General features: G+C 39.7%; 1 protein-coding gene across 1 annotated transcript in view; it reads right to left on the minus strand.

The window, feature by feature from the left end:
- LOC150080924 (protein VAC14 homolog) overlaps nt 1-13639 on the minus strand; it is a 247387-nt gene that overhangs the window by 192755 nt on the left and 40993 nt on the right. The window contains exon 5 of the mRNA XM_090382035.1: nt 2854-2961. Coding sequence (XP_090238161.1) covers nt 2854-2961 — 108 coding nt within the window. The remainder of the gene's footprint in view (nt 1-2853; nt 2962-13639) is intronic.

The raw sequence follows: 13639 nt of genomic DNA on the forward strand, positions 1-13639 counted from the left end.
ATTTACATATTTTTCCCATCAATGGATGAGGCTACGGATACTGTTTTTGTAGAAGTGGTGAGGTTGGTCTTTGAACCATGACTCTGTTGCAGAAATGAGTGTCTCATTGTCAGAGAAGTGGGTCTCCTGAAGAAATGATTTGAGGGAAGGAAACAAGAAGTCCGATGGTGCAAGATCAGGTGAGTAGGCTGGGTGGGGCAGTATTTCATATTCACAAGTGGCCACTTGTGTTGTTGCAATTTCAGAAGTGCGAACTGGGGCATTGTCTTGAAGCATTCTCACACCTTTGGACAGCACCAAGCCTACACGTTTTGATTTTCTCCTGTAATTTTGTGAGTAAGTTGGCATAATAGGCACCTGTAATTGTTCTACCTTTCAGCAGGTATCCAGTCATTATTATGCCTTTCTCATCCCAAAACACTGTCTCATCTCAAAACACCTTTCCTGCTGATGCTTGGACCTTTGCCTTCTTGGGGGAAATGAGGAACCATGATGTCGCCATTCCATGGACTGCTTTTTACTTTCAGGATTGAAATGGTGTATTCAACTTTCATCCTGAGTAATTAGATGAGAGAAAAAAATCTTCCTCATTTTTTTTGGCACAGGGCTAACAACTCTTGTGATTTCTGTCGTCGATCAGCATTCTGGAAACCAGTCAATAATTGGGGAATCCATCTTGCTCTCAATTTCCTTAAACGGAGTTGGTCATGAAAGACTGTTTCAACAGAGCCCACCCTAATCTTCACCTCCTGGGACAATTCATGCAGATATCAGGTGATCTTCCATGATTAACGACTCCACTTTTCTGATCGTGGTGTCATCAATGGCTGAATGGGGATGACCTAGAATGGGCTCAGATTCTACTGATGTCCGACCACACCTAAACTGCATATGCCAGTGCTTCACAATGCCATAGGATGGGGCTTCATCCTTATATACAGCAGTCATCTCCTCGTGGATTTCTTTAGGAGACTTCCCCTTCAAGAACAGATACTGGATTACAGCTCTTCCCTCAACTTTGTCCATGATGCTACTTCACCACATGTTCAGCTCTGTAAGAGAAAAACAAAGACACAGGGCTGAAATTTTACACTTTTAATTCAGAGATATGTATGATGCTGCAAACAAAATATAATGACTCTGTGATATGTGGAAATATGTGAGGGCGATTCTTTATTGAACCACCCTCGTAATTATGGCTAAGGGTTTGCTTACATTGTTTAATGTCTTCCTTAATACAACTGGAAAGATCCCACCTACCACCGACGCCTTTTTTATGTTTCGCTTCAAAAATTTCTTCTTTTCACTTTCCTCTCATTTATTACAAAATCATTTAGCTCCCTGTTAGAATTTGATAAAATTTAGGCATTCAATTCCCTAAAGAATTCCTCATATATGAATGTAGATGGGAAATACCTATTCAGCTTGTTAGCAACCTGAGCATGATCATTAACAGTTAAACCACTGATATCAAGTTGACCAATGTAACTCATCCCTTCCTTCTTGTGCTTAAATAAGTTTAGAAGTCCTTGCTGATTTTCTTTCATCCTTTGTCAAAGATCTCTCATAATCTGTCTTAGCTTGCTTAACTTCTTTTTTGACTTGATTGCAGGTTATTTTATACATATTGTAGACTTCTGTATCATCGATGTTTATATGTATCCCATGTATTTTTCTTCTCTGTCATGAGTTTTGTTAGTTCATTTGGCATCCATTTAGGCTAAGCCTTGAACAGTATTTCTAAATCAGTATAAAAAGCCTAATATCTTCTACGATTACTTCCCTGAATGTTTTTCATTTAGATACTGTTGTCATTAACATTATCATCTGGTTCTACTGCATAGAATTCAATACACTGTGATCACTGACACTGGTTCTTTTATCTGCATATTTTTAATGCATGAAGAATCACTGCTGATTAAGAGGATTGCTTTCTCTTGTTGCCTCTAACTGCTGTTGTACAAAACAATAGAAACGAAATAAATCCACAAAACTCTTTCTAGAGTGTGAATGACTGAAATCTGATTGACTGGCCTACTGTATTTCTCTGTATATTTGTTCATTATACTCATCACAGTGCTTATGTCACGCCAAACTGACTCCACACTGCACTAGCCACCCATGTAAACTGAATGCACTGCCTTAGATTTTATATGCTTCTTAACTAAGATCATAATGTCCTCCTGTGCTGTCTGCCCTTTCTGTTCACATTGTACTCCCCAAATATTCAAATTCACATCTTGTGTGTGTGTGTGTGTGTGTGTGTGTGTGTGTGTGTGTGTGTGTGTGTGTGTGTGTGTGTGTGTGTGTGTGTGTGTGTGTGTGTGTGTGACCACATGTCCAATATCCCTACAATGTCCGCACTTGATGACTTAACCAGTACGTCATCAAATTTATTTACTATGCTCTTAGCATTCAGTGCACACAAGTATACATCCACCTGGTCTTATTGTCAGTTACTCTAACACAGCCCATATATTTGCTTGTTCCACAAGGACCCCACCAAGCCTTGAAATTCCTAACAACTTGCTTTCCAGGCTGATACATTAATGAGCTTATGAAAAATTGGCATGACTAAGCCCAGCTTGAATAAAAAAAAAAAAAAAACTTCCTTTCTCTATATCTGTGCATCCAATATGCAGAGATGCATATGGAGATATGAAATAAAGTTCTATAATCAACTTCATGTTTTTATAAAACAGTTATTTGTGAAAATGAATGCAACAAGGCAACTATTACACTTGAAATGAAAATAAATTAAAAGTTTTTTTTTTTTTTTTTGTGTGTAGATTATAATGGCAGTAATTTTAGCTGAACTATTCATGAACCAATAAAAATGTATACTTTACTTACCCATGAAACCACAAACTGACGTGCAAAGGTATTTCTTGTATAAATCCTTTCACGTAGCAAAGGCATGAATGCAACTAAATCAAAGGCAGAACTTTCTGTCACTATATCCTAGGAAAATAATTAACATTAGTGGTTATACAGTAAAGATAATGCATATGTTGGGGAAATGATATTCACAGATTACCATTCTAGGAAATGGCTAATTACTAAACAAAGCATCTTACAAAAATTCTGTTCAACTTCTTATATATTCCAAAATGACAATCAAATACAAACCTTATATTTTAACCTCTAAAATTTAAAACTGTCTTAAATTTTAAGGTCAACTTATATGTTAAATATAAAATTCTGAACATGAATAAGAGCCACTTTCCTAGGGTTAGAAAACATGAATTAATACCAATATATTTTCATTATCATCATTAGCCATATGGTACAAGGAAGCCTGAGGCTTATTGGTTTTTAGGAGCATTAGCAACTAAGGCCATATTGCTCCGGGATATACGGTGGTCATTCCCTGACTTTTCTGCATCCTCCGTATTTGGTTGTCACAGGCTCGAACCCCGGTCTAATCAAGAAGCGTGTGCTACGCACTGCCGCTCCTGCCTACGGTTGTGCCAGAGAGAGAGAGAGAGAGAGAGAGAGAGAGAGAGAGAGAGATATTACATTGTTACTCATCTTTTAAAATCTGTTTGCCTTCTTAATCAAACAAAAACAGTAAAGGGAAGGACTTGTTTTCATTAGGGCGCTGTCAGTTAATTAATTACCTAATCCTGTATGTTTAGGTTTCATGACTTTGTACTATTCGTACATAACACAACACTTTCTGCTTCTTTACAGTTTACTACACAGACTTAAAATTATGTCACAATGAAAACTTTTAAAAGAAAAAGAATAAACAGATTAATAGGTAGACCACTGATCTTAATGTAAATTTTACCGCAACATACTACTATACTGAGGACGAGGGTTGCCTGTGCGGACGTGCCTTTCTGCCGCTCTTGGAACAGAGAAGTTTTTTCTGATTTATTTTCTGCCTTATTAGTTTAAATTGACATATTAACTTATTTTCTAGAGTAGCTTTATATTCCTATTTACGGTAATTAAGTTTAAAGTAACTTAGATAGAGATTTTGTAGGTATTACTTAGTATCGGAAAGGGTATCAAATCCACGTGTTTATCGATCGTAAATGGCCGCCATTGCTACGCGAAAATTAATCAGTAAAATCTATTAATCTTGTAGAACTTCATTGGCAATTAAATTGTACTTTTAACTATACATATAACCACTTAGGTTACGTAATATAAATAATTAGTAAAAATAAATAATTAATACATAACTTGATACGGAAGTTATATAAAGGGATTTCGTAGATAACACTCGTTACTGAAACAAATATTTCGTAGATAACACTCGTAGATTTCGTAGATAACACTCGTTACTGAAACATAAATATTCGTAGATAACACTTGTTACTGAAACATAAATATTTCGTAGATAACACTCGTTACTGAAACAAATATTTTGTAGATAATACTCATAGATTTCGTGGATAACACTCGTAGATAACACTTGTTACTGAAACATAAATATAGTGTTATAACTGTGTTGGGATACAAGTTTAGGATTTAATTTTGTACTGAAATTGAAATTTTTATTGAAAGTAAATCGAAATCATGACTCAAACCAGAGCAGCAAAGCAAAAGGCTCAAGCTAATGGGAATGCTGTGGCTCAGAGGAGAACTGAGGGGGGGGGGGAAGTTGCCCTCTGAATCACAGCCTTTTAAGATGCACTATTTGCTTGATGTTTGCGGAGCAGTCAGGTATGGGACATGATACTGCCATGGGGGATGTCTTTGTATGTGCGCGATGCAAGGAGTGTAAGGAAATCAGGCGTCAACTCAGCATTGTTATGGGCCTATATGAGAGCTTGAAGGACAGGGTGGATGCCCTCGAATGATTACAAGTGAGGGGCCCATCAAGCTCTCAGCTGCCCACACCAATGCCAGAGATTGCACTTGGTCATCGCGCAATACAGCGGCAGCTCCCAAGGCAGAATGCGCTGGTCCCAAAGGAACTAGTAGTTGTTGGTGACTCTATTGTCAGGGAAATGGGAAACATGCTTTGTAAGAAGGATAAGTGGAACAGGACCAGGGTATGTCTGCCAGGGGCAAAGGTTGATGACGTTGTAGAGCGGATATCATCTTTTAAGGGCACAAAAGGTGATATAGTTGTACATGTTGGCACTAATGATATTAAGGGAAGGAGACCGGCGGAATTACTTAACAAGTACAGGTCACTGATGAAAAAAAGGTGTGAATTAGGGTTGAATTTGAAAGTGTCTGCAATTCTGCCCAGACATGATAGGAGGGAGTATATGATGAGAGCCCTGTCGATCAATTCGGCCCTGGAACGATTGTGCAGGGCTCAAGGGGCAGAATTTTTTTCAGCCTGGTCTGTACTTGTTAACAGGAGAGACTGCTTCTACAGGGATGGGATACACTTAAATAGAAAGGGTGCAAGAATGTTTGCTGATGCTATCGAGGCAGTGTTAGGAGGGTCGAAAAACTGCTAGATTGGGGGGATACAAGGACTAATAGATTAACAGTAGCCACTGGCAGAGGAGAAAGTGATTCTTGCACTGCTTCTATTGGAATGAGCAGCATCCTGGAAAATAAGATGCAGGATATTTCAGAGACTGCTGGGAATCATGGGGGTACAAGTAAACATATGGGTTGTGTTAGGGTGGCTAAGAGGAAGGAGCAGGTGCATGTATACTTCTGTGTACACCAATGCCAGGAGTCTAGTAAATAAATTTGATGAATTTCAGGTATTGCTCAAAACATCAAAGGCAGATATTGTTGGGATTTCAGAGACGTGGTGTCACACAGATATAAGGAATGCAGAACTGGAATTTGGGGAGTACAATGTCTACAGAAAGGATAGACAGGATAGGAAGGGAGGAGGGGTTATACTATTAGTTAAGAAACACATAAAATCCAAGGAAGTGAAGCCAGTCGACATCGCTGGACAGTGCAGTGTCGAGTCAGTTTGGTGTGACATAAGCATTGGGAGATCAAAATTGAGAGTAGGAGTGTGCTATAGGCCTAATGACTCTGATGAGTATAATAAGAAACTGTACAGAGAAATAGAGTGGGCCAGTAAATCAGAAAGTCTTATAATGGGGGCTTTTAATTTCCCAGATATTGACTGGAATTTGGGGGCTGGTCACTCACACACTAGCAAGGCTTTTGTGGATTTACTGGATGATTGTTTTCTACATCAGCATGTTCGGGAGGCAACTAGAGGGAGTAATACTCTTGATTTGATTATCAGTAGTGATTCTTCATGCATTAAGAATCTGCAGATAAATGAACCACTAAGTGGCAGTGATCACAATGTTCTGAAGTGGGATTTACTCAAAGAGGTAACTACCATTAGGGGTAAAGGGAAGGGGTATTGCTTTCGTAAAGGCGACTACGGTGGACTGAGACAGTATTTAAATTCTATACAGTGGGATCAACTGATGATGTAACCAACAGCAAATTCAAAATGGAAAGCATTCAAAGAACTTATCTTGGAAGCTACTAGGCTTTACATACCAACTAAGAAATATTGTTCAAGGTTTAGGCCTAAATGGATGTCAGATGAACTAATGAGGCATATGGCAGAGAAGAAAAATGCATGGGATACATACAAATTAACACGTGACACAGAAGCCTATGATAGATACAAGTTGATCTGTAACCAAGTTACAAAGGAGGTTAGGCAGGCGAAGGCAGATTACGAGAAATCCTTGGCAAAGGATGCGAAGAAAAACAGCAAAGAGTTTTTTACTTATGTAAACTCTAGAAGGAAGGGGATGAATCAGATTGGTCCACTTAATATCGATGGGTCAACTGTTGATGATCCTGCTCAGGTAGCTAACAAACTAAATGAATATTTTGCATCGACATTCACACATGAGGAGTTATTCAGCGAGGGGAATGCCAGAGGTGTATTCAACTCTGGAAGTAAGCTAGAGAATCTTGTAATAACTGAGAGTAAAGTGGAGGAGAAATTGTTGAGGATAAACATAAAAAAGGCACCCGGGGTGGATGGGATCTATCCAGTTATATTAAAGGAAGTTTTTTTTTTTTTTTTTTTTTAGGAGCATTAGCAACTAAGGCAATATTGCTTCGGGATATGCGGTGGTCATTCCCTGACCTTTCCGCATCCTCCATATTTGGTGGTGAGGGGCTCAAACCCCGGTCTAATCAAGCAGCATGTGCTATGCATTGCTGCTCCTTCCCACCTGGCTACGGAGGTGCCATTAAAGGAGGCAGCAAAGGAAATAAGCAAACTCTTAGCCATAATTATGAGAGCTTCTTTGGACTCAGGGGAGGTACCCATGGACTGGAGAGGTGCAAATGTGACCCCAATTCACAAAGGAGGATCAAAGGCTGACAAAAGTAATTATAGACCTGTGAGTTTAACTTGTGTTCCGGGAAAATTAATGGAGGCACTGGTTAAATAAGCACTGCAGGATCATCTAGACAAGACTTCAGTTATAGCTCAGACACAGCATGGTTTTGTTAAGGGGAAGTCTTGCCTGACCAATTTGATTGGATACTATGATGCAGGGAATAACTTTGATATTATATACTTGGATCTTAGAAAGGCTTTTGATACTGTTGCACATGGAAGACTGCTGCACAAATTGAAGCAGTGTGGCATTGGAGGCAAATTGCTGCTATGGATAAAGGGGTGGTCGAGGGGGAGAATACAGAGAGTGGTAATCAATGGACACTGCTCATCGTGGACTAATGTTATTAGTGGAGTCCCTGAGGGTTCAGTATTGGGTCCTTTATTGTTTTCTGTATTTATAAATGATATTGATGATGGTATATCAAGCTTAATGTCCAAGTTTGCAGACTATACGAAGGTTGGCAGGTTGTCAAGGACACTACTGAAACTATGCTGCTGCAACAGGATCTGGAAAGGTTGAACAGATGGGCTGAGGGGTGGCAAATGAAGTTTAACATTGACAAATGTAAAGTACTACATATGGGAAACAGCAACCCCAGAGCAACGTATCAACTCTGTGGTACTACACTGACAGTGGTAGAGAATGAAAGGGACCTGGGGGTGGTTGTGCAGGCAGATGAAGTTCTCTGAGCAGTGCAGACGGGCTGCAAGAGTACCTCATGGTGTATTGTCAATGATATATAGGAATTTTTCTAGCAGGAATAAGGAGGTGATTATTCCCTTGTATAAGGCAATGGTCAGGCCACACCTAGAGTACTGTATACTCTAGGTGTGGCCTAGAGTACTGTATACAGGCCTGGAGACCTCATTTCAAATAGGATGTAGAGCTGTTGGAACGAGTACAGAGAAGGGCAACAAGATTAGTGAATGGAACAAAGGGGGTGCGCTCTTATGAAGAAAGGCTTAAGCTTTGCAAATTACAGTGTCTGGAGACTAAGCAGCAGCGAGGTGATCTGATAGATGTGTACAAAGCCTTGAATGGTTTGAGCATGCTCAATGCTGATGGGATTTCTCCTCTTGCTCAGAATAATCACCTGAGAGGGCATAAATTCAAACTGAGGAAAGACAGATGTAGGATAGATGTGCGGAAATTTGCCTTTAGCCAGCGGGTGGTTGGTAGGTGGAACAGACTTCCATCCCTTGTCGTGGAAGTTGATAGCCTAAATAAGTTTAAGGCTCGGATGGACAGGTATTTCGAATGAACAGATGGGTGAAGTGGAAGTGGTTATTTTTTATTTATTTATTTTACTTTAATTTTTTTGGTTGATGCTGCATAAGCTTGCTTTCTTGCATCAAATGCCTCTACTAATGCTAATGCTAATGCAAGATGTGAAGCAGGACTATAAAAAAAGTGAGCTGACTTATACATTCTCAAAAATCAGAAGTTGACTTATGGCATTCATTGCACAATGGTTTGTTTGCACTGAGTAAAGAATATGCATTTGCACCAAACCATACATGTGAAGTACACCGCAGTATTATACAACTTCATGAAAATTATCTTTCCATGCAAAGCCACACATAGATTACAAAAATTGTTAATGCAGGAGACCGACCCATTTACAATTAACTAGATTGTCACTGCATTGGATCTGACAAGTGATACTCTGAAAAATTCATTGTATGCTAACTACTGGTTCAAAATTAATGGCTCTAATTTTTTGTACCTGCTAACTTTCTGTACCAGACAGCTGTACAGTACGATTAAAGAGCTCTGGATTCATCATTATTATTATTAAATTACAGTGCTCAGAGATAAACGGATACAAAAATAGATTGTGACAAGTTGAATAATAGGAAAATATACATATATTAGATTACATACATACAAATAAAAGTTTTTGGTTGTTTGGTCAACCTTCTTCAGTTAAACTGACAGTTAAGAATGGAGCATGAGGGCGTGCACTGCCAATCTTGTATGTGAAGTGCGTGATTAATTGTTGGATGTTGAAGCCTGTGGCTGTGATGTATGCGGACGTGGCCAGTGTTTGTCAATGGACAGGATTGCTGTTTCGGTGATAGGGTGGACTTGACAACCATTGTTCCTGTTCACTGAGGTATTGGAGCATTTGATGTTTAACGACTCCAACCAGGCACGTCGCCGATAATGGTGGGATTTATCCACATCACGACATCGCGGTGTGGGTCAATGTCGCGGTGGGTTGCCCAAACGTGTTCGGCAATAGCTGAGTGCTCCACATCTGCTAAGCGGATTGCTCTTTTGTGTTTGGAAAGGCATTTTTTCGAGCCGTCTCCCAGTTTCCCCGATGTAGCAGCTAGTGCAGTCATGGCAAGAGATGTGGTAGACCAATCTGCTTTGTAGTAAGGTGGGGACAGGTGTTTTTACCTTAGAGATGAGGGATTGTAATTTTCTGCCTGAGAGTTGTACGGATTTTATCCCACGTGATTTTAAGATTCTACAAACCTGTTGTGATAGGTTTAGGTAGTATGGGATAAAGGCGCTCGTGGCTGAGTCATCACCTTGGATGTAGTAGTAGTGGCATGTGATGCAAGAAAGCAAATGTATGAGCTTATGCAGCATCAGCCAAAAAAAAAAAAAAAAAAACACACCATTCCCTCCAAATGCCTGTCCAGTTCCTCCGTAAATTTATTCAACCTATCAACTTCCACAACGACAGATGGAAGTTTGTTCCAGCAATTAACCACCCGCTGGCTAAAGGCAAATTTCCGCACATCTATTCTACATCTGTCTTTTCTTAATTTGAATTTATGCTCCCTTAGGTTTATAATCTGAACAAGTGGAAGGATCCCATCAGAATTCAGCGTGCTCAATCCATTCAAGGCCTTATATACCTCAATCAGATCACCGCGCAGGTGCCTAGTCTCCAGCCACTGCAATTTGCAGAACTTAAGCCTCTCTTGGTAAGAGGATCCCTTCATTCCCCTCACCAATCTTGTTGCCCTTCTCTGTACCCGCTCAAGTAAATCTACATTCTTCCTAAAATGAGGTCTCCAGACCTGTACACAGTACGCAAGGCGTGGCCTGACCATTGCCTTATACAGAGGGTTAATCACCTCCTTTTCCCTACTAGCAAAATTCCTATATATCATTGACAAAACCCCATGACCTGCCCTGGCAGCCTGTCTGCATTGCTCAGAGAACTTCATATCTGACTGCACAATTACTCCCAGGTCTTTTTCATTTTCTGCCACCTTAAGTGTAGTACCACACAGTTGGTACGTTTCTCTGGGGTTATTTCTACCCATATGCAGTACTTTGCATTTGTCAAGGTTAAACTTCAGTTGCCACTTCTTAGCCCATCTGCCCAAATTATCTAGATCCTGTTGCAGTAGCAGACTGCCATTACTGTCATTAACAACCCTGCCAACCTTTGTATCATCTGCAAACTTCGACATTAAGCCTGATATACCTTCATCAATATCATTGATAAATATACAAAACAACAGTGGACCTAACGCCGAACCCTGTGGGACTCCACTAATAACATTAGTCCAAGAAGAGCAGCACCCATTGATTACCACCCTCTGTCTTCTACCACTTAACCATCCTTTTATCCATTGTAGCAACTTACCCTTAATACCATTCTGGTCCAATTTGTACAATAGTCTTCCATGCGCAACAGTGTCAAAAGCTTTCCTGAAATCCAAATATATGATATCAAAATTGTTTTTTGCATCCAGTTCCTTTGTAACCACATCATAATATCCTATCAAATTTGTCAGACAAGACTTTCCCTTAACAAACCCATGCTGTGTCTGAATTATTGTTGCAGTCTTGTCTAGATGATCCTGCAATGCATCTTTAACCAGAGACTCCATTATTTTACCCGGAACAGAAGTTAAACTAACTGGTCTGTAATTACTCGTGTCACCCTTCAATCCCCCTTTGTGAATTGGGGATACATTTGCACATCTCCTGTCCGTGGGAACCTCACCTGAGTCCAAGGATGCTCTCATAATTATGGCTAAGGGTTTGCTTAGTTGCCTTGCCGCCTCCTTTAATATAACTGGATAGATCCCATCCACCCCAGGTGCTTTTCTTACGTTTAACTTCAACAATTTCTCTTCCACTTTGCTCTCAGTTATTACATGATCATTAAGCACCCTGCTACAATTTGATAACCTTCTGCCATTTTCAAACCTTAATAATTCCTCACATGTGAATGTAGAAGCAAAATACTCATTCAGTTTGATTGCTATCTGAGCAGGATCATCAACAGTCGAACCATCGATGTCAAGTGGACCAATCAGATCCATCCCCTTCCTTTTAGCGTTTATATAAGTAAAGAAATCCTTGCTGTTTTTCTTAGCATCTTTTGCCAAGGATTTCTCGTTATCTGCCTTCGCCTGCCGAACCTCCTTTGTGACCTGATTACAGATTAACTTATATCTGCCATAGGCTTCTGAGTCGCTTGATAATTTATATGCATCCCATGCATTTTTCTTCTCTGTTACGAGTCTCATTAGTTCATTTGACAACCATTTAGGCCCAAATCTTGAACAATATTTCTTAATAGGTATGAAACTTTTAGTAGCATCCACGATTAATTCCTTGAATGCTTCCCACTTAGAATTTACTGTTGGTAACATCGTCAGTTGATCCCACTGTACAGAATTTAAAAACTGTCGGAGACCACTGTACTCGCCTTTACGGAAGCAAAAACCCTTTCCTGTACCCCTGATGGTAATTAAATCTTTAAGTAAATCCCACGTCAGTACACTGTGATCACTGCCACCTGGTGGTTCTTTTATCTGCAAATTCCTAATACATGAATGATCACTGCTGATAACCAGATCAAGAGTATTACTTTCTCTGGTTGCCTCTCGAACATGCTGCTGCAGAAAACAATCATCCAATAAATCCACAAAATCTGACTAGTGTGTGAGTGCCCAACCCACAAGTTCCAGTCAATATCTGGGAAGTTAAAATCCCCCATTATAAGACATTCCGATTTACTAGCCCACTCTATTTCTCTGTACAATTGTTCATTGTACTCATTCGAGTCATTAGGCCTATAACACACTCCTACTCTAATTTTTGCTTTCGCAGTGCTTATGTCACACCAAACTGACTCAACAGTGCACTGTTCATCTATATCAACTGGATGCACTTCTTTTGATTTTATATTTTTCTTTATTAACAGCATAACCCCTCCTCCCTTCCTATCCTGTCTATCCTTTCTGTACACATTGTACTCCCCAAATTCCAGTTCGGCATTCCTTATATCTGGGTGACACCACGTCTCTGATATCCCAACAATATCCGCCTTTGATGTCTTGACCAACACTTCAAATTCATCAAATTTATTTACTATACTTCTAGCATTGGTATACATGCACCTATTCCTATTCCCAGCCACTCTAACACATCCAATATACCCACCTGTTTCAGTGCAGTCATGGCAAGAGATGCAGTAGACTAATCTGCTTTGTAGTAAGGTGGGGACAGGTGTTTTTTACCTTAGAGATGAGTGATTGTAATTTTCTGCCTGAGAGTTGTACGGATTTTATCCCACGTGATTTTAAGATTCTACAAACCTGTTGCGATAGGTTTGGGTAGTATGGGATAAAGGCGCTCGTGGCTGAGTCATCACCTTGGATGTTTCTGTTGGTCGCGTGTCTGTAGGTCACACCTGTCAATGGTATTGATGGGAGAGCCACACCTCGTAAGATCTGCCTTGACTTTAGCAATTTCAGTGTGCCTCTCATTTACAGAGCTAGAGTGTGTCCAGGCACGAGTTAGCAATGTTCGTGCAGTGGCAAGAAGATGGCTACGTGAGTTTGCTGACTGGAAGTTGGTAAATTGGGCCAGCACACATAGGTTTACGATGGGCAGTTGTCTTCAAGCACGTGCCCTCGTGCCGGACAAGGGTGTCTAAGTATGGTATGGTGTTGTCCGACTCTAGCTCGATCGTGAATTTTATGAAAGGTATTTCATAAATACCTTTTTTCATGTGAATTTTATGCAGGCATTAATAATCAATTTATAAAAACAGTCTAAAGCACATCAGAGGGTGGGGATTTTAAAAAAAGTTGATTAAAAATATACATTTTCAACATAAAAAATGAATTTTTTTTATACTGGAAAGTAGTGTTCATAATAGAGTTAAAAATAAAGCTAGCTTCAAAAAAGTGAACAATCTTAAATTATTTCATACCTTTCTCCACACTTATTATAAGAATAATAATAATGGCGGAGAAAGTCCATCAACGTGCCTATTAAAGTTATATTTTTATTTCACCTGATAGAGGGTTAAAATATTCCCAAGTTTCAGC

Source organism: Mastigoproctus giganteus, chromosome 9, assembly GCF_048544385.1.
Source record: "Mastigoproctus giganteus isolate SK-2022 chromosome 9, ASM4854438v1, whole genome shotgun sequence".
Classification (NCBI taxonomy): domain Eukaryota; kingdom Metazoa; phylum Arthropoda; class Arachnida; order Uropygi; family Thelyphonidae; genus Mastigoproctus; species Mastigoproctus giganteus.